A 21,771-nucleotide genomic window follows, 5' to 3' on the forward strand; every position below is an offset into this window, starting at 1 on the left:
CTTCTTAAAGAGAGAAGAGCTTTTGTTTCCTCTCCTTTTATTTTAATTTTGTATTGGTATACATTCATGGAATTTTAAAACAAAATTTAATGTGTTATAATGCATTCCTTTCATTATTTACTTTATTGTCAAATTGTCCCATTGATTTCTATTTTTTTTTGACATGTCGCCATTCGTTTTTGAAACTTTCCTTAGTTTTAGAAGTTCAAGATTCTCACAGTAGAGAAGAGTGTTTAAAACGTGATGGAGGCACAAAATGGGCTCCAAGGGCACCAAATAGCTACCTGGTAGCTATTGTTTTTGTGTGCTTTTAGTGGCCATAACAAAGAGAAGAAATAGATTTCTTATTTTATATCATGTACTAAAAATATTTACTTATTTAGGATCATGATCTTAGTATAGGTTCCCAGAATTTGAATGACTGGTTGAAATAACACAAACATCTTTTTTATAAAATTTTAAAATGTATGTATTTTTAAATGGAAGGATAATTGCTTTATAGAATTTTTTTGGTTTCTGTCAAACATCAACATGAAAAACACAAACATCTTTAAGGCTATTAATTCTTATAATAAACTTGTTCAGAAACTTTTATTTTGTGGGTACTTGCTTTGCTATATGTTTACCGGAATAACATCTTATTTTTCTCCTAATTTTATCAAGTATATAAAATTATTTATTGCAAATTCAACTCCTTTTGATTACCAGAGAAATTCAGCATCTTTTTAGTTATGCTTCCTCTTTGGTGAATTATTTATTCTTGTCCTTTCTCTTTTAGCGTTTGCAATAGTTTAAGATTTTTTGTTTTGGTTGTCTGTTTGACTAGGTATTGTGCATACTTAACCTGTGGACTTCTTTTTCTAACTCAATAGATTTTTCCAGTGAAACACTGAAAGAATTTTTTTCCTGGTTAATAATTAGCAAAAAATTCTGCAGAGTGATCAAATAAAAATCAAATATGAGGTATATGAGAAATAGGTTAAGCAAGTTACTTTTTTACTAATAGTGTCAAAGAATAATATAAAAACTTGATTTTCCTCATTCATGTTACTTTTCTTTTGTGAATGTGATTTCTTAAAAAATGAAACAGTTAAAACTTACAGGTTTTGTTATTTTCTTTTTCTTTTTGACTGAATCCCTAACCTTGCCCACACAGCCTCAAGATGTAGGTAAGAAATTTCCTTGTCTATCCCCTAAGGAATGACTAAGTTGGGCTAATTTCTAATTTTTAACTTCGGTTTCTTTCAGTTTAAATTTTCACTTGCTTTTTTTCTCCCTCTCCCTAGTTTACATATGCTGATCAGATACCCTGATCTAACCTTTCCAGATATTGTATTTTGGATCATATTATTCTATCTACTGACAGAGACAATTATCACACCCAGCAATCGGTCACCAGCATAATGGTAATATAAGAAGTGTTGCTGGGAGATATAATTTGGATTTGAAACTATTAATGTTTCTTGCAAATATGTGTAGTGTATAGAAACAATGGAACATTAGACATGAGTTGAGATTTTACTGGAACTTTGGTCGTTCGTTGTATTTCTTAATTATGTGGTAAACACCTTAAGAGTATGCAGACCCTGCTTCTTCCAACTGTACACACTTGGCGAATTTTTAAATCCCTGCAAGCCTGTACATTTCCTCAAGCCTAGCTGAAGCAGCGTCAGCCTGGAGGAAACTGTGACTTTTATATTTCTTCTACTCAAAGAGGGAACATTTTGAACTTCACCTGTTGGAGGTGTTTTTTTGTAATCCCTCTGGCCTGAAAGGACCATCTTTTTGCAGTTCACCAAGGTGCTGTACGTGTTACCATGCTCTGAAGTTGTGGATGATGTCTTAATTTGGTATCCCCTACAGTGCCTGCTGGGGCTTCCCTTGTAGCTTAGTTGGTAAATAATCTGCCTGCAATGCAGGAGACCTGGGTTCAATACCTAGGTCGGGAAGATCCCCTGGAGAAGGAAATGGCAATCCACTCCTGTATTCTTGCCTGGAGAATCCCCATGGACAGAGGAGCCTGACAGGCTACAGTCCTTGGTGTCACAAGAGTTGGACACGACTTAGCAACAAAACCACCGCCACCAACACAGTGCCTGCTAGTGAGCCCCGTCACAGGGCTTAAAGAAGGATAGTCATTTTTGAGTTTTTCTTCTCCTTTGCCTCTTGTAAAAACATGCTTTAAAAAAAAGTCCTGTTGATTTTTGACTCCAATATTTTTGCATCCACATTTTCCTTTGCACTTCTGTTACTCCTACCAAAATTCACGTCCTGCTGACTTCTCAACAGGACAGTTGCAAAAGTCTCCTAATGAGCTTCTTGATTTCCCCCTCTCCATCCATTCATTCTTACGTCTATCTGACAAATAGTTCTTGTTACTTTCTTTTTTTTGTTTTATTTATTTTTAAATTTTATTTTATTTTTAAACTTTACAATATTGTAGTAGTTTTGCCAAATATTGAAATGAATCCACCACAGGTATACATGTGTTCCCCATCCTGAACCCTCCTCCCTCCTCCCTCCCCATACCATCCTTCTGGGTCATCCCAGTGCACCAGCCCCAAGCATCCAGTATCGTGTATCGAACCTGGACTGGCGACTCATTTCATACATGATATTATACATGTTTCAATGCTATTCTCCCAAATCTTCCCACCCTCTTCTTCTCCCACAGAGTCCATAAGACTGTTCTATACATCAGTGTCTCTTCTGCTGTCTCGTACACAGGGTTATTGTTACCATCTTTCTAAATTCCATATATACGCGTTAGTATACTGTGTTGGTGTTTTTCTTTCTGGCTTACTTCACTCTGTATAAAAGGCTCCAGTTCTATTTGTTAGGTACTGTGGGAGATCCCAGATCATCAGACATACCATTACCTGGCTGGTATTTCTTAGTTTGGAGAGATGATGATATTACGATTCTATATAAACATTTTCAGTGGCTCCTCATGGTTCCCAGTTGAGGCCCAAACTCCTCAGCTTTATATGAAAGGCACACATAACCTGGATCCAGGTTCTTTCTATCTGCGGCTCCATTATGTTTCTTTATGACTCACTTTCTCATCAAAGTGGAAGATTAATTGATTAATTAATGTTCCCCAAACATCCCAGGATTCTTTACCTTTGCACTTTACTCACATCATTCTCTCCACACAGAAAGATGAGCTTACTTACTTCTCAGCTAGCTGAAACCCTGGACATTTTTTAGGCTCAACTTATATATCCCTCCTCCTATAATTCTTTTCTGGTTCTTCACCCAGAGACCATAAGCATTCCTGTTATATGTTGTTGTTGCTCAGTTGTTCAGTCATGTCCGACTCTTTGCGACCCCATGGACTGCAGCACTCCAGGCTTTCCTGTCCTTCACCATCTGCTGAAGCTTGCTCAAACTCATGCCCACTGAGTCAATGATGCCATCCAACCATCTGGTCCTCTGTCATCCCCTTTGCCTCCTGCCTTCAATCTTTCCCAGCATCAGGGTCTTTTCTAATGAGTTGGCTCTTCGTATCAAGTGGTCAAAGTCTTGGAGCTTCAGCTTCACCATCAGTCCTTCCAATGAATATTCAGGATTGATTTCCTTTAGGATTGACTGGTTTAATCTCCTTGCAATCCAAGGGACTCACAAAAGTCTTTCTTCTTCAATACCACAGTTAAGAAGCATCAATTCTTTGATGCTCAGCCTTCTTTATGGTCCAACTCTCACATCCATCCATGACTCCTGGAAAACCCACAGCTTTGACTATACGGACCTTTGTCAACAAAGTAATGTCTATGCTTTTTAATATGCTGTCTAGTACCCACTTTACTGTAGAATATTATATACATTCTACATTGGATTACAGTCATGTTCATGAGTCACCTGCACTATAAGAGTATTTAGGAACCCAAGGTCCAGGGGAGATGTTTTAGTTATCATTGATTGCCTCATAGTAACCAGTGCAGTACTTTGAAAAAGTAAAGAGTCCATAAAAATAGCCTGTATGAACAAATATAAATGTGTTCTGATAAGTATATGCTTATTGGAAAGGAACCAGTGGTGTTAGACTAGTTCAGAGATCACCTAAATATCTGTGTAATAATTTTGGCTAGTATCATAATTTTGGAGAAGGCAATGGCACCACCCTCCTCTTGCCTGGAAAATCCCATGGACGGAGGAGCCTGGTAGGCTGCAGTCCATGGGGTCGCGAAGAGTCGGACATGACTGAGCAACTTCACTTTCACTTTTCACTTTCATGCATTGGAGAAGGAAATGGCAACCCACTCCAGTGTTGTTGCCTGGAGAATCTCAGGGACAGGGGAGCCTGGTGGGCTGCCGTCTATGGGGTCGCACAGAGTCGGACACGACTGAAGTGACTTAGCAGCAGCAGAAGCACCATAATTTACACTACCATCAGCATGCCTGGCATCTCTTGCTGGGCACAACTGTAGCATTATATCACTTAACAATGAAACTTCATACTACTTTTCTAGTCATACCTGTTATCTAGCATGGAAATGGTGCTTGTGTTTGACGGTTGTGGCTGGGGAGCCATCAATAGTAAATATAAAGTCTGGTGAGTTTGAGATTAATTCAAGCCAATTCAACTTAATGAATATTTTTAAGCACATAATCAACTGTGATTAAGATGTAATATTTGGCTCATATGATGTCTCTTCTTCATATTAAATATGCTATTTTTTTCTATATCATTTTTTATTTTATACTTTTAAAATGTATTACATATAGTAATTTATTGGTAAAATATTAAAATACCAGGATATATAATAACTTAAATATCTTTGCTTTCAGATGATGTCAGAATCACCCAGAAATTTATAGAGGATAACATTGGATATATGTGAGTTCCTCTAAACTTGTTTTGATGATGATGGTGCTTATATAAGCTTATCTGATATATTCCAGAATTATTCATGCTAATATATTAATTAAATATATGCCATTAAAAAGTGAATACAATATTAAAGAACAATTCAGATGAGGCAATTGAATTGTCAAGAAGTTATAAAACTTAGAGACTTCACATTTTGATAATTTTCTAAGGTTAGTCAGCAAGTGGGTGCTCCTATGAGCTTTTGGTTGGACATACCTGGAAATTCTGCAGGTCATCATTGTGTACTCTGTGTGGACTATTGCAGCACCATCATTGCATTTGCTCAATATATTCAGGAGGCGTCCTTTGAAGAAGTAGAAATGTTGGTTAAAGCCATGACAGAATACAGAGATAAATGCTTGGCTGACAGGACACTCCCAGAGTGTTCAAAATTAGCTGTAAGTAAATTGTTTGCATTTCTTAAACAAACAAGCTTATTTGTCAACCCTGAGAGAATTTTTGGCTTGAAAATCTAGAGGGATGCTCTATGCTCTTGTTGTTCCTTTGCCTGACTTCAGTATTTAGGATAAGGCCCTTTCTTAGGAGAGCTGCAATTCTGTGTACTGATGCACAGGAGGGCTTGACTAGGAGCTTGCAATTCATGCCATAAGTATACAGGCAGGAAGACTAAACCTATAGCTTGGCAAAGTGCACGGAAGTAAAGTTACTTTCTTGACCTGCCTCTCAATATGTACTCTACTGTCACACCCCCTTTTCTTGATATCCTCCCAATAGAGTAACCACCTGCATCTCTAGAAAGCTATTACTAAACATTACCGCTAAATACTTCACCAACCCATTACACTCTGACCCTGTTACCTAGAGAGAGGAAAAAAAAAAAAAAAAGCCGCTATGTAAGGGAGGTGTAGGCAGAAGAGAGATAGGAAGAGGTTAAGGGGACTCAGGATAGGATAGAGTTTCCCAAAGCGTAGGATGGTTGTCAAGGCTGTGGGTAGAGATGCTCTGCTGGTAATATTGGGAACATCCTGGAATCTCTTTCTCAAAGAGTGACACTCACCACTCATTGTTTCCACTGTGTCATCTCAGAAGCCTGAAAAATGTTGCAATGAATAAAATGTGTCTTTTCCTTTTCTGTTGTCCAGAATGAGGTTTTACTGGAAAATATATGTGCCATGGAGGGACTGCCACAAAAATATAACTTTTCACACTGCTGCCGTAAGGTTGACTTTGAAAGAAGACTCTGTTTCTTCCATAATAAGAAAGCTGATATAGGATTTTTGCCTCCTCTCCCTACTCTGGATCCTGAGGAGAAATGCCAGACTTACAAAAATAACAGGGAATCTTTTTTGAATAAGTAAGTTGAATTTTAGTAGAAAAATCATCTAATTGAAGAATTATTCTTAGGCTAAATTCAGTATCTATTCCAAATGAACATAGTTGGGTTTATGGATCAATTAGTTAATTCAACATGCATTTGTGTGTCAGATTCTGTGGTCATTGTTGAGAAGATGAACAAGATATGAAACCTGCTTTCAAGGTCCTTTCAATAATGATGTGCATTTTCTAATGGGATAAGCCCCAGAACCCAAGTGTGTGCATGGTACGAAAGCAGTACTGGAGGAAATATATGGTCTTTCAAAAGGGAAGGTGCAGCTTTTACCAAAGATAAATATTAAGTCAATGGATGTTTAGCAGTGCAATAGTTTCAGAAGCAGAGACTTTTTCTGGAAAGCTTAAATCACAAAGTTTTATTTTTACATGTAAGTGATTATGATCTCTGAATCTCAGATGGAGTCTGTATAGGTAGCTGTTCTTTGAGCATGACAAGGAGGGCTGCGGACCATCTGGCGTCATGGGGAAGAAAAGAGAATAGCCAGGGTCTTGCATTCATGATTAGAACTGCAATCATCATTTTTATTTGGGAGTTGGCAACTTCAGTGGTACGACATTTTTGGAGACTCAGTAATGTTGCCTTCCTTTGAAGCCTTTAGTAATGGGAAATCCTTCTTCATCTCAACTTAACTTTCACAAATTGATCTTGTCTTTTTTAATCTTCTCTTTCCCTTCCCTTGCCTACCATTCCTTCACTTCTTTCCTGTTTTTCCCCCTTCCCTCCTTCCTTCCTTTTGAAGTTATGTTTATGAAGTTTCCAGAAGGAACCCCTTCGTTTTTGCTCCTACACTTCTAACTGTTGCTGCTCGTTTTGAGGAGATGACTAAAACATGCTGTGAAGAACAAGAAAAAGCTAACTGCTTTCGAACAAAGGTGGGCATTCCATTTATTCCATTTACTATTATATATATTTATTCTATTTAATAAAGGTAGGTATTACACTTATTAAAAGGACAGGGAGTTACCCGAAATTGTAGATCTTTACTTAAATTATAGCAAAAGAGGTTTTTTTTGTTTTTTTTTTTACCACTTATCAGCCGTTCTCTTGTCACTTTCACTGTTATTTCAACCCATTCACCACCTGCTGACTGATCTAAATGTCTTATTACTTGAGACCTTTGAAAATTTGCCCATTTCTAGGGTCTCTCTTCTGATTTTGTCTTCCTTGTAAATTGGAAGGAAACACTAGTGAGTAACTAACCAGGGTAAAATTACATTTTATCTTCTATCTTGGACAAGTCCTAAACCATATAAGTGAATCATCCTGGGAGATAGGGACAAGCTACCTACACACTGCACTTCCCAGCAAGTGTAATTTAGTCATCAGGAAGACTGGCTCTGCCTTTATAATGTGCCACACATTTATATTTATTTTGATATACACATTTCCTGAGATAAAAAACCCCATAGGTTTTCTATTTCTGAGGAAACATTGGGATTGTTTGGTTGACATGTGGTTAGGAAATAAGAGAACAGTAGGATTTTTCCACTTACTTCAACAGAATTTTCTCTTTATCCCTCAGGCAGAACCTTTCATATACTATTTAAAAGCATTGTCTTCTTATCAAAAAAATGCCTGTGGGGCACTTATGAAATTTGGACGACAAATCTTACAATTCATGTGAGTTTTATAATCTATCTTTTGTTTCTATTTGTATTTTTTTTTGTTTCTGTTCTATTTTTGTTAAATTATTGATGACTTTTTATTTATTCTCTTCTTAGATCTTCAGGGGTTTTGAGGTGGGGGTTAATCTGCTTGGATTGCTCAGAATCAGGACGTTAGATCAGGATGAGAGAAGCCTTGAAAGGTGGGGAGACCCCAGAGAGAAAGAAGGCTACTTCTGAGTTAGGTTTTGGTTAGTTGGGAATCTGAATGGGTCTTGGAGTTCCCAATCAGAATTTTAAAACCTCCGAGTGCTTTAGACATGACTTATCCATCCATCTTTGACTTTAATAACTAGGAAACTATCTTCTAGGGATACATTCTATTTCGCATCTTACCTAGCCAAAGAGCAATGGTACTAGTGCAGTGTTTTGTGAGAAATTCTGAGATTTCAAATAGATCAGTTAAAAAGGGTGCTGTGATGAATTATCTATGCCTGCCATGGACTCACAAGAAGAAATGGTGGTCCTTAAAAAATATGTTTTGCTATAACAATTGTGGAAGAGGGCATACCTTTCAGGCCTTTTTCTCCCCCTAGTCCTAGAACTCAAAATACCAATGCTTACTGCAGCTACTTATACGGTATTAGCAGAGAATTTCCTTTTGTCTATTTGCTGTTCAAGTTGTTTTAGTGGTTTATCAATTCTGTTTCCAGAAACATTGCTATACTTAGTCAAAAATTTCCCAAGATTGGATTTAAGCAACTTACCTCCCTTCTAGAAGATGTTTCTTCCAAATATGATGGTTGCTGTGAAGGGGACGTTGTGCAGTGCATCCATGGCAGGGTAAATATTCTATAAAACCAAGCAAAAATGGTGATTTCAGGGGGGATATTTTTTATTCTGAAGTTGCCTTAATGTGTGGGTACACACCACAATATAATCATAATGTTAATAAATTGGGAATAACAGATAGCACTACTATATATAAAACAGATACACAACAAAGACCTCCTCTTTGGTACAGGGGGCTACATTTAATATCTTGTAATAGCTTCTAATGGAAATGGAAAAGAATCTGAAAAAATAATATGTAATCTCTTACATATATGTTCAGTTATATATATATATATATATATATATGACTGACACTAACACACATTGTAAAACACCTATACTTCAATAAAAATTAATTGTTAAATAACATGAACCAAATAAAATTTAAAAAGAAGTATTAACAAATGAGACCAAATAACGCATTGGAGTTTTTAATGAATGAGATTGATTTTAGATTACTTAGTTGATTCTATTTTATGTGACTAAATGCACATGACATAATCCCCAGGAATTTATAATTTGTGAACATTCACTCAGCCAGACTAAAGTTTTCTTTAATATTGCAAATACTCTTTTAGAGATATTAGAAATTAACAGTAAAGCTCAGAAAACGACTGGTGATCTTTATGTTTTTAAGAGTTGCTTTCTCTGAGTTTCTTCAGGATACTTAGGAACGATCTTTTCAAATAAGTGAATATGTTCATTTAAAATAACTCTTATTGTAGTCTTTAAAGTGATTCTCTAAGGACATATACTAGTAAATATAATAGTGACCTAGTTGAAGTTGTTCATGCATACGAAGGTAACACGATTTCATTAAAAATAATCCTGATTTCTTAGTTGAAATTAGTTTTTTTTAGTGATTTTTTAAATTAGTCTTACTGTTTTAAATTCAAAACATCATGTTCATTAGATAACTTGAATTTTGGAGTATGAAGATATATACATTTTATTTCAAGCAATGGACAATAGATGTCCCCAAGAATTATTTTGTCCTTAAATTTATTGCAATGAAAAGCAGTCTCACTCACTGTTTATTTGTGTATTATTTGGTCACTTATAGGGATGTTGGTTTTATAATAGTGAATATAATGTACTGAATTAGGATATAATTGAAGAGTTTTCTGTGAAGTTTGGAGCTGAGACTAAGGGATCATATTATATTTTTAATATCCTTTTTTTTGATGGCTTTATGTAGAAATAAGAGCAATTGAATGGTATATTTCATTCAAAACAGAAATGAAATTTCAGACAATAAGTGATGTGTTGCCCTGAATAATGATGGCCTTAGGTGAGATGTATATTTGTCTGCAAAGATGGACTCCCTGGTTCTATGTGGTTTGCTGGAAACATGGTACAGACCTCCATTCCATTTCTCATCTCAGCCTAGAGCGCCATCTCATTCCTCACCTTCAGTGTTCCCCAGAGGAAGATTCCAGGTAGGGGAACCACTTGAGCAGAGTCAGAGTGTCTGGAATAGTCCAGTGCTTTGATGAAACACACTGTAGTTCATGTGAAGCTGGAACAGAGAGTAGGAGAAATGTGCAGACTCATTCTGAAGAGTCTGGAGGAAGAAGCAGGGATTAGACCACCTTTAAGAGAATTCCAGCTAATATGTAATAAATTTATGAGTCTATTTTTCATAATTATATCATCTAAAATCCTATGAAATCAAGCTTGCATTAAAATGAAAGGTCACTGTATTAAATCAATACAAAATTTAATTAGCATCAAATTAGTTGATGAAATAGTTCTCGATATTATAGATATGGTTGGTTTTGCATTCCATTTATGAAGGAGAATCTAGCCCTGAAGAACTTATGAAAATAAAGTCATTTCTCATTCTTATTTGATACAGAGCAAGGTTATGAGCCATATTTGTTCAAAACAAGATTCCATCTCCAGCAAAATCAAAGACTGCTGTGAAAAGAAAATACCAGAGCGTGGAGAGTGTATCATTTACTCCAATAAAGATGATAGACCCAACGACTTATCTTTAAGAGAAGCAAAATTTATTGAAAGTGACAATGTGTGTGAGAAACGAGATGCTGACCAAGCGAACTTCATGGCTGAGTAACATACCTCTATATTGACATTTATAAGGCAAACAGAAACTTATGACTTGATCTATTTTGGCTAACTTGGGTGGAAGATATAGGAACCATTTAAATCATTGGGTATACCACATAATTTTTAAAAATCATGGTTTTAGATTGTAATCTTTTTACATTATTTTAGAAACTGCAACTGCATAGGACAGTGATGGCTAACATTTATTGAGTACTTGATACGTGCCAGACAGTGGGCTAAGTACAGATTATCTATTTTAGTTTTCACAGCAGTCATGTAAAATAAGCATGATTTCTCCCAGTTTTCAGAAGAGAAAACTGAGGTACAGGGAAGTTAAGTAATTTGTTTAAGATTCACAGTTAAAATATGGCAGACTAAGGACATGATCCAGGAGGTCTGACCTAAGAATTTGCAGGCTTATCTGCCACACTCTCCCCTGCCTTCTCCCCCAACTCCCACCACTGTTTAGCTGACTTGGAAGCAAAAGGACTAGATTTGAATCCTGGTAGAATCACTGGGGCAAGTTAACCTGTCTGTATTTTAGGAATTGTATATAAAATTCATATGAGAATATTTAGTCATTCAAGGTTTGTCAGTAATAACTCTGGGTTGACCAAAAAGTTTGTTCGGATTTTTTTCTGTAAGATGTTATGGAAAATAAATGAACTTTTTGGGCAACTCAATATAATCCAGGGGCTTAACCAAGTTAAACAGGGGTTTTGCCTCCAATAAGCTTTCATCAATAGAAGTATGATGTGGAAAGAGACAGCCTCATAAATATATGAGTGCAAGAAACACTCTTTAATTTCTGAAAGCACTAGACCATAGGCAATATGGGGATCGAAGAGGAAGTCCTTGGGAACTCTGAAAAGTCTTGACGGGGAGGAGGTACTTGAAGAAATGCTGATAATCTGGATAGAAGAGGTAGAACACTGATAGAGGTGTGAAATGCATGGTGTGTATGTGGTTGTGCTAGGGTTTCTGCAGTGAGAGAAGAGGGTAGGGAGAGGCACATGGGGTCAGATCATCCAGATAAGCTAAGTAACAAGATGCCACCGAAGGGTTTTCATTGAAGAATAAGGAAGGACAAAATCACTTTTGTCTTTTAGAAACTTCATCTGGAATGAATCCCAGTTTGGGGCTTAGGTGGTTGGTAAGTAGTTTTCAGACTCCATGAGATGGGAAGTATGGGGGAAGGTTTGTGGGAAAGAGAAACTTTTTGTATTTGACCACATTGATTTCCCAGGTGGCGCTAGTGGTAAAGAGCTTGCCTGCCAGTGCAGGAGGCATAAGAGATAAGAGTTCGATCACTGGGTTGGGTAGATCCCCTGGAGGAGGGCATGGCAACCCACTCCAGTATTCTTGCTTAGAGAATCCTATGGACAGAGGAGCCTGGCGGTCTACAGTCCATTGGGTTGCAAAGAATCGAACACGACTGAAGCAACTTAGCACACACACATTGACTTTGAAGTGCCTGTGAGGTAATGCAGTGAAAATATCATAAGAGGATTTTATATATGAACCTGGAATTCTGGAAGGATGTCTGGATTGAAGATACAGGTTATTGAATACTTAGCCAAATTTTCAGTGCTTCACATCTGTCAATCAATTTAATTTTCAAAACAAACTCTGTGGTTAGAATACTTTCCTCAATCATCATTTTGCAGGCAAGGAAACTGAAGCACAGAGGTTAAGTAACTTGCTCCAAAGTCACACAACTAATATTTGGTGGAGTGAGGGTTCAAATGCAACCACTGTGGTTCCAGATTCCTGTTCTTATAACCACTGAGCTCTATTGCTTCTCATGAATCATGGATGCTCAGTCAAATTAAACTAAATCATTGATGCAGTACATTTCACTTGTACCTGACATAGACTTGCTAAATGGAAGCAGTTTTCATCCTTATCCTCATTTCTCATCATCTCCATCATCATCACCATGACAACTAAGATAGGGTAGGAAGCATGGGGAGAAAGGATAGAGCAGCGATGAATATGCTGAACCAGAAACAGCTTACGATGCAGTTTTTCTGGATGCCAATATTTGATGCAAGACCTCGGTGGATCTGCCACGCTAGGGGTTTTCTTCCAGGGGTTTTGTTTACAATATTTTGGTGGTGAGATTTTAGGTGCAATTTTATTTCTGAGGAAAAGTTCATGCCTTTTATGAAATATTAAGGGGAGCCCTTGATTCTTTAAACACCACTGCTTTAGAATATGAGACTGTATCTCACAACTGGGACTGAGAAGGTAAATGGAGAAGAGGAGAGATGTCAGAAAAGCCAAGATTAATCAAGAGAAAAAGGCTACAAGACAAAAAGAGATGACAAAATTCCCTTGGACTTGAAAAACTTTTGTGATGTATGACTCTCACAAAACATAGATCATTTTTACTTAATTCAAAAGAATAAAGATGATATTTCTATGAAGAAAATTGTAAATAGTATAGGGTAGTTAAAGAAAACAGCTCTCTTGAGAAAAGAGTTGGCTTGGTTTAAAAAGAATGAAGTAGGCGTCCTCTGGGACCTAGGTTCAAATTTTACAAAGTGAAAGTGTTTGTTCCTCAGTCGTGTCTGGCTCTTCCAGACCTATGGACTTTGGCCTGCCAGGCTTCTCTGTCCATGGCTCCAGGAAAGAATACTGGAGTGGGTAGCCATTCCCTTCTCCAGGGGAATCTTCCTGACCCAGGGATTGAACCCAGGTCTACCTGCATTGCAGGCGGACTCTACTGTCTGAGCCACCAGGGAAGCCAATAGCCAGGTGCTTTACTGGGCTGAGGCAGTTTCCTCGGCTGTGAAACACTACTTATCTTGAGGGCTAAGTGAAGTTAAATGAGACAGTGTTTTATAAAGGCTAGGAAGCCAATCTTTGTCTCGTATGCCCAAAGCTTGATCCAATGCCTCGCACCTACTAAGGGCTTAATAAGTGTTAGCCTCTTCCTCTCCCTTTCCCACTTTGTCCTCTATTCATACCCACCTGTACCATTATAACGCCTCACTGAGGCCATGGAAACGACTGCTAATGATTTGGACCTGCAGGGGTGATTACTCCCATAACTGACAAGTGACAGGATGAAGTAATGGGCAAAGTCTGCTCCACAATCTTTACCCAGGTGCACCGGGAGTGAGGAGAAGCCATATTCCCCAAATCTCAAGATGGAGGTCGAATGCATTTTCCAACAGAATTATACTTGATATGTATTTCCTAAAGTATTGGTAGCATGATCTACTATTTCTGATGCTTTATGGATAAAATTATTTTAACAATGAATAATAAACACCTCTAACCATTCTATCCCTCCAAGTAAAAAACATTGCTATTTTAAAACATAATATGGAAGAAAATCTTTGTAACATGGTTTCTTTTGTCAAAATGTCCTCTTAAGCCACTCCTCCGCCAGAGAAAGATGAAAGAGGATTTGAAGGCAGACTCAGTAATAAAAGGTCTCCCCAGAGTAAAAGATAGCAGGATTTGGTGTTTTGCTCTTTCTTGAAGTTCTAATGTACAAAATATTTTACACATCACAGGTTTCTTTATGAGTACTCAAGGAGACATCCAGAACTGTCCACACCAGAGCTGTTAAGAATTGCTCAAGTGTATAAGGATCTCCTGAAAGAGTGTTGTAACATGGAAAACCCTCCTGAGTGTTACCGTCATGCGGTAGGTTCCATCCTAGCAGGCTCAGAGAATTAAAGAAAACAGCAAACACTTAAAAACTATCAAATTTTATTATGGTTCAGAGGGTAGAAAATGTGATTGACCAATCTGAGTCTATCTAAAATTCGGTGTAAGCTGATCACTGCAAAGACCAATATCATCTGGGTTACACATAATGTTTAGAACTATGAATCCTGTGTATTGAGGTAAAAAACTCTTCTGATTAAATATTTATATTTTTATTTATGTGCTCTTGTGTTTTCTTGAGCCATCTTGGATTTTTTATGATCATAAAAATAATAAATGATTATTAAAGATGATTAAGGAATTACTAAAAGTTATAAAGGAAAAAGTAAAAACTTTCTGATTCAGTCCTCAATAAATACCTTTAATTAATATTTTTTTCATCTTTTCTATGCATATATGAATCTATTTGTATGTATGTTTACAAATAAGATTGGGATAATATTTTCCAAGGAAATTTTTGGATTTGTTTTTATTTATTGTCATAAAAAACATTTTACATTATTAAACAGACTTCAAAAAATTCACTTTATTTTACATGATGGTATTCCATTGTAATAATATATCTAAATGCTCTCCTACTATATCTTTGACATTTTGGACATTTATTTCGCTTTTTAAAAATTTTATAAGTGACCCTAAGTATCTCATTTCATTCATCTCTATTAATAGTTATGACTATTTTCTTAAGATAGATTATCAGAAGGAAAATTACTACATCAAAATATATAGACTTTAAAATAAAAAAATAATTGATACAAATGACTAAATTGCTACCTAGAAAGTTATTACCCGCATATAGTCCCATATAGTGTTGAAAATCTTCATTTCACCCCCACCTTCACCAACACTGCACATGAAAATTAACTTTGCTAAATAGTGACTGTGTTTTAAGAATTTAGTTGACTTTTGTAACTTTTTATTTTATATTGGGATATAGTTAATTAAAAATGTGATAGTTTCAGGTGCATAGCATAGTGATTCAATTAAACATTTAAGAATATATTTTATGATGGAGCTAAGCTTTTCCTATATCATTTTAGCTACTGTATTTATAATTTCCTGTGAACAGTTTGTTCACATCTTTTACTGATTTGTTTGTTGAAATTAGTGTGTTTTTAATATCCATTCATATGCATATTTATGTATTACAGAAATTAATTATTTGGCATTTTTGATTTGCTTCTCATTCAATTGATATGTGTTGCTTTGCTTTGCTTAAAAAATTACCCCCACTTGCCAAAAATGCCAGTTTCTGCCCATTCAAAATTGAGCAAGAAGTAAGAAGACTTGAGTTTCATCCAGCTTTGCCACTGTCCCTAATGAGGAGGTCTGTTCCTGATCCTTAAAGGGAGCATAGTGCTAGAAAATTCTTTTTATTACATGAAGATACAATTCATCCTTCAGCATCCTTCCACTGGTGTGTAGTTTTCTCCCTGGTGGCCACTTAGCTGGTGTCCAACTTTATGCTATGTGAGAGTTTGTCAAATATTTGAAGACAATTATTGGAGGTTTTAAATTTCAATTCTAAATGATTAAAAAGATGGTATAAAAAAGATATATGTGATTAAAAGTGTTCTGTAGCAACACTTGCCTATTGGGTAATTCTAGGCAAGTCCCTTGACTTCACAGGACCAGATGACTTCTCTGGCCACTTTAAAGGGAAAATTTATATGATCATTGTCAGCATCAGATTTGAATTCCACTTTGTAGACTTTAAAGCTCTATAAAATATACAAGGTAATGAAGATGAAAATTTAAATTTCTGCATTTTGGCAAATGCCATATCTATATATCTAACTATAATTAAAAAGATTCAAATTCTAACATACATATATAGAAAACTACCTTCAACTTAGTGACTAATTTATGATAATGATAGTTTGAAAATACTATGTAAGTATAAAAAAAGAAATTAGACAAGTCAACATCAATCTTATGATTAAATTTATGATTAGATAAAATTTTCAAAAGCATGGTTGTTCTTATTTTCAGGAAAATAGATTCAATGAGACAACAGAGAAAAGCCTCAAGATAGTACAACGAGAATGTGAACATTTTCAGAATTTGGGGAAGGATGACTTGAAATACCAGTAAGTTGTTCAAACAAGCAGGTTAACCCTTGTGACCAGGATAAAATAAAGATGGCCACAAAGTGTCAAAAATTTAGCTCAGCCCTTTTGTGATGAATTCATAAATTCTGGGAAAGAATAATATCACAAGAGTTAAGAATTCACATTGAGCTGTCATTTTAAAACTTTATCAGAAATCAGGCTTGAAATGGAAGAAATATAGGATTTTGGATAAATTGATTATCTAATGCTTTAGTTTTTGTTTAGACTTATCTTTTTTACTCTCAACACAGAACTGCTGGATTTTGCCCCATTTCAGGCATGGGGAATGAAATGCAGCAAACTTCAGGTTGTTATATTTTCCCAAAGAAAAGATGCTCTTCCCAAGATTTAAGCCCATCTTATGGAGTTTAAAGAAATAACTTTGGATTTGCTTAACACTTTAATATTTGTTTTTTAAGTACTTTGTGAATATTCATGAATAATATGAAGTTTTTTCTGAATTTTTAAAATTAATTACCATGCTAATGTATTGTAGATTGAAACCAAACATCTTCAAAACAAAACACAGTTTAAAAAATATGTTTTCACTATTTCTGTACTTGGGTTGTTAGCTGGGAACTCAGCCCATGAAAGATCTTTGTTTCTTGCTTCTTTCATTTCAGATTATCTTTTTCCAACATGTATTTATTAAATTTTCCCTTTGAAATGTTTATTCACAATGCAAAGGATTTCCAGTAGGATTTTACATACTAGCTAGCCAAGATACCTGCTGCCAAGGTGCTCCTATCATCACAGATGACACACAATGGGCAAATCTGATAGTTTCTAAATTGTCATGAAATTAGAAGGAAGCCCATATGCAGAGATCTATAGGAGGCAGGATGCAGGAAAATGGGGGGTGAAGAGACTGATATCTACCATTTTATGAGAGAGCCAAGGTTCACATTGCCCTTCCATTGGTTGTCCCTAGCCTTGCAGGGTTGGGGTTTCAGGTGGTTTATCAAGGGAAGAGGAGCTTCTGCTTTTGTTCAGAACAGACATATGCTCTTTCAGCTACCTCGTCAATCTCACGAAGCTAGCCCCCCAGCTCTCCACTGAAGAACTGACCTTTCTTGGCAAGGAAATGGTGATAGCTTTGACCACCTGCTGTACCCTGAGCGAAGAGTTTGCCTGCGTTGATAATTTGGTGAGCCTGGCCCACATACCTGACTGTTCCTAAAAAGAAAAAAAAAAAAGGATACCTGCATTCATTGATTTATAAGTGATTGTCTGTCTTCCTCTCTCCATTATTTTTTAACATTGTTAAGCAAGGAATGTCAAGTTTTATTTTTAGCTCTCTGTGTCAAAATCCTGAAGAACTAAAGAGAACGTCTTGATTAGTTGCTTGGGGGTCTCCAGATCATCTTTCTTACTTCTTTTTTTTTTGACTGCACTGAGGCTTTGTTGCTGCATGTGAGCTTTCTCTACTTTCAGTGAGTGGGGACCACTCTCCAATTGTGGTGTATGGGCTTCTCATTGTGGTGGCTTATGTTGTTGCAGAGCAGGGGTTGTAAAGCATGGGCTTCAGTTGGGGTGCATGGGCTTAGTTGCCCTGCAGCATGTGGGGTCTTAGTTCCAGGACCAGGGATCAAACCCATGTCCTATGCATTGACAAGCAGACTCTTAACTACTGGACCAACAGCCAAGTCCCATTTCTTCTTATTTATACTAGAAGTAATTTGTTAGAGCAAATGACTTGGAATCATAGTATTGTTTCAGGATGACGGAGAAAACTTCATAATTTTAAGCAACACTATAAATTCTCCTTGTCCCACCATGTCAGTAAAAGAATTGCTGCTTCCAGAGAATGCTGCTTGGGTTGGGCATATCTCTTTAGGTCTGGGGTGGCCCATATGTGGGGGATCCCAGGAGGGGACTAAATCAAAGGGTCACTGTGTCCTGCTGATGTTTTCGGTTAGCTGTTTGCAGCTCTCAGCTCGAAGTCACAAATTTGTATATACATTAAGCTTAATCTACATGAATTTAAATTACTATGGCTTGAATTTTTGTTATAATGCCATTTAGTACCTCAGGCTCTATTTTTTTTTTCTTTTGTGCATAGTGTCATATTACGATTGCAGAAGCTTTTCTGAGTTGACAGTGATATTAGAACAAACTAACAATTCATCTACCATATTTCAAAACTCCATTGCAACTTTCATTGGTACAGGTGGATTTAGTTCTTGGAGAGTTATGTGGAATAAATGAAAATCAAAATATCAACCCTGCTGTGGACCACTGTTGTAAAACAAATTTTGCCTTCAGAAGGTTCTGCTTTGAGAGCTTGGAAGCTGATAAAACATATGTACCTCCATCTACCTCTCAAGGGTTATTTACCTTTCATGCAGACTTGTGTCAGGCTCATAACGAGGAACTCCAGAGGAAAAAAGACAGGTACCAACCTTCTCTTCTGGTCATCATTTTCTTCAGGCTGAAGACACATCACGTTTTAATGAGAAGTTTTATTGTAATGGATGTGTGATCTTGATGTTATAATCCTGTTCCTTCTGTCAAACTGTCCAGTCTATCTAGTTGTAAAACTTAGTCTTTTCCTTTGCTAGAGATTTGGAGTGTCCAGACTGTGATTTGGAAACGTGAGTGAGTGAGGCCATAAAAAGGCTCATAGGAGGTTCATAATGAATCAGATTTTCTTGAAAGAGTGTCATAGATGCTTGCTCCAAGAATCTCTCTTAATGTTTGAAGATATGAGAGGCCTGAAAGGGATAAGGATTTTGCTTTTGTTTTCTCAGGCAATGCTATAAATGCCAAAGAAGCAGATTTTGGGGAGGATGTAGGCAGTGTCTGTATCAAGTGAAGTGGAAACAGAATTCAGTTGCTGAGGAAGAGAGAATGCTTTGAAATGAATTTTCTAGAAATATCAAAAGTTACATATTCTACAATATTGTGCACAGTGAAGACTTACTATGCTGCTGCTGCTGCTGCTGCTAAGTCAAGTCACTTCAGTCGTGTCTGACTCTGTGCGACCCCATAGACAGCAGCCCACCAGACTCCCCTGTCCCTGGGATTCTCCAGGAAAGAACACTGGAGTGGGTTGCCATTTCCTTCTCCAATGCAATGCATGAAAGTGAAAAGTGAAAAAGAAGTTGCTCAGTTGTGTCTGACTCTTCGCGACCCCATGGACTGCAGCCCACCAGGCTCCTCCACCCATGGGATTTTCCAGGCAAGAGTACTGGAGTGAGACTTACTATATGTTCCCACATTTTATACAATTTTGTCCATAATTACATAAGCCTCCAAAGAATGTTATCATGGAATCTATCCCATGTGTTTAGCAGAAAGGTTTCAGGATCTCCTTTCAAAAGTAGAATATTTTACTTTTTACATTCACCTAAATGGAGATTTCAAAAATACAATTCTATAACAAGCCTTTTGGAGAAGAGGGGTTCCAGAAAGAAACTGTTAATTGATTCTGTTTGACATCATTGGGTCACAGGTTTCTTGTCAACTTAGTGAAACTGAAGCCTGAACTTGCAGGGGAGGAACTGTGGTCATTGCTGGCGGATTTCACGAAGGTGGTGGAGAAGTGCTGCAAAGCCCAGGAGCCTGAGGCCTGCTTCAAGGAGGAGGTATTTCCAGCTCTTTTCTCTGGAATTCAACTAGTATTCCTGGTCAAACAGAGAAAATGGAACTCCCCACAGGACCCTGCTTCCTTCTTGCAATGTCTCCCTTCAAGTCCATCCATGTTGTTGCAAATGGCAAAATTTCATCCCTTTTTATGTCTGAGCAACATTCCATTGTGCATACATACCACATCTTCTTTATCCACTCATCTGTTGATGGACATTTAAGGTTGCTTCCATATTTTGACAATTATAAATAATGCTACTATGAACATTGGTCTACATGAATCTTTTCATTAAAAATTTTATTTATTTATTTATTTGGTTGCACTGGGTCTTAGCTGTGGCATGTGGGGCCTACTTCCCTGACCAGGGGTTGAACCCAGCCCCCCAGAATTGGAATTGCAGAGTTTTAGTCACTGGGCCACCAGGGAAGTCCCTGGGCTGCATGTATCTTTTCAAATTAGTGGGGGTTTTTTGATTTATATGTCTGGGTCATAAGGTAGTTCTATTTTTAGTGTTTGGAAACCCTTGTACACTGTTGGTGGGAAAGTAAACTGGTGCACCCACTGTGGGAAAACAGTATGGAGGTTTCTCAAAAATTTTCCTGTATGCTTTTATTTCTATTTTTTCTCTCTCAGAGTCCAAAATTGGCAGCCAAAAGTCAGGCTGCTTGAAAAACATCAAGCAAAACCCACCTAAGGTAATGCCTTCTATCTCAATCAAAGGCTAAATGTATTGTTAACTGCTTTGGTTATTTTTGCTTTTCCCCTCTCATGCTTCACTGTTGATTTCTAGTTCATCCCCTAGGCCCTGCACTAACATTTCTGGTTTATCCTCCTGGCCTTGCACTAACAAACCCCAGTACTGGTGCTATAATGTGTCTCTGGGTGTCAGTCACTCTTGATGGCTGGGATGGTACTACTGTGTTTCCGTTAGCACTGCCTTCCTGCTCCAACAGTTTTCTGAATATAAAGACATCCACTCTTCTGCCTTCCTGCTACTGCACTCAGTACTGGACCAGAAAAGAAAGGCAAAGAATCTATTAATATGAAAGTTCACAGGGGGAGGAGGGGGCTGGGAGGGGCAGACAGGCCTCAGTAACTTGTTCTAAGAGCCTTACTGCAGGATTTACATAAAAGAAAAGTGATATGTTTGTAATTTCAAAAAGGTATGTAAAGGACTCCTTTTCCCCTGCAGTTTCTGAAAGACTTATTCACAGACTTTAGGAACAAAAGGTTGAGTAGATATAGCAGGATGTTCAATGTCGGGAAACAGAGACCTCAACACCGCCCCCTGCCTCCCCGCCACCTGGCCAGAGGGCAGGTTTGGATCTGCAAAAGGAAAAACATAGTTACCACTAAGAGTTTTTTTATGGGATGTCTAGCCACATATATGGCTTTCTATCATTTCATATTCCTTTGCTGCACAAGATATTGTTTTTTCTTTCCAGGTTTCTGAGAACAGAGAGGAAGATCAACTTACCTACTTCCTAGCTGTCCTGTGGTGAATTTCATTTTCTGAAAAGAACACAGTAAACAGATTCTTCTGTACCTATTGTCTGAGATAATGTTATTGCAGCAAGCAATAAACAACAACATTATAAAGTTATTTCTCAAAGACTAATGTCATGTGTCAACTTGTTAACAAAATGAAACAA

The 21,771-nt window shown here is 37.1% G+C and overlaps 1 protein-coding gene across 1 annotated transcript; it reads left to right on the forward strand.

Moving 5' to 3' along the window:
• Positions 1-1,081: 1,081 nt before the first annotated feature.
• On the forward strand, positions 1,082-20,788 carry AFM (afamin). The gene is made up of 14 exons (XM_055587487.1): positions 1,082-1,169; positions 4,792-4,840; positions 5,139-5,271; positions 5,977-6,188; positions 6,967-7,099; positions 7,750-7,847; positions 8,545-8,674; positions 10,524-10,738; positions 14,263-14,395; positions 16,412-16,509; positions 17,545-17,677; positions 18,701-18,924; positions 19,985-20,117; positions 20,753-20,788. The coding sequence occupies exons 1-14, from the start codon at positions 1,082-1,084 to the stop codon at positions 20,786-20,788; spliced, it is 1,815 nt and encodes a 604-aa protein (XP_055443462.1).
• The last annotated feature ends 983 nt before the right edge of the window (positions 20,789-21,771 follow it).

Source organism: Bubalus kerabau, chromosome 7 (genome assembly GCF_029407905.1).
Source record: "Bubalus kerabau isolate K-KA32 ecotype Philippines breed swamp buffalo chromosome 7, PCC_UOA_SB_1v2, whole genome shotgun sequence".
Lineage (NCBI taxonomy): Eukaryota > Metazoa > Chordata > Mammalia > Artiodactyla > Bovidae > Bubalus > Bubalus kerabau.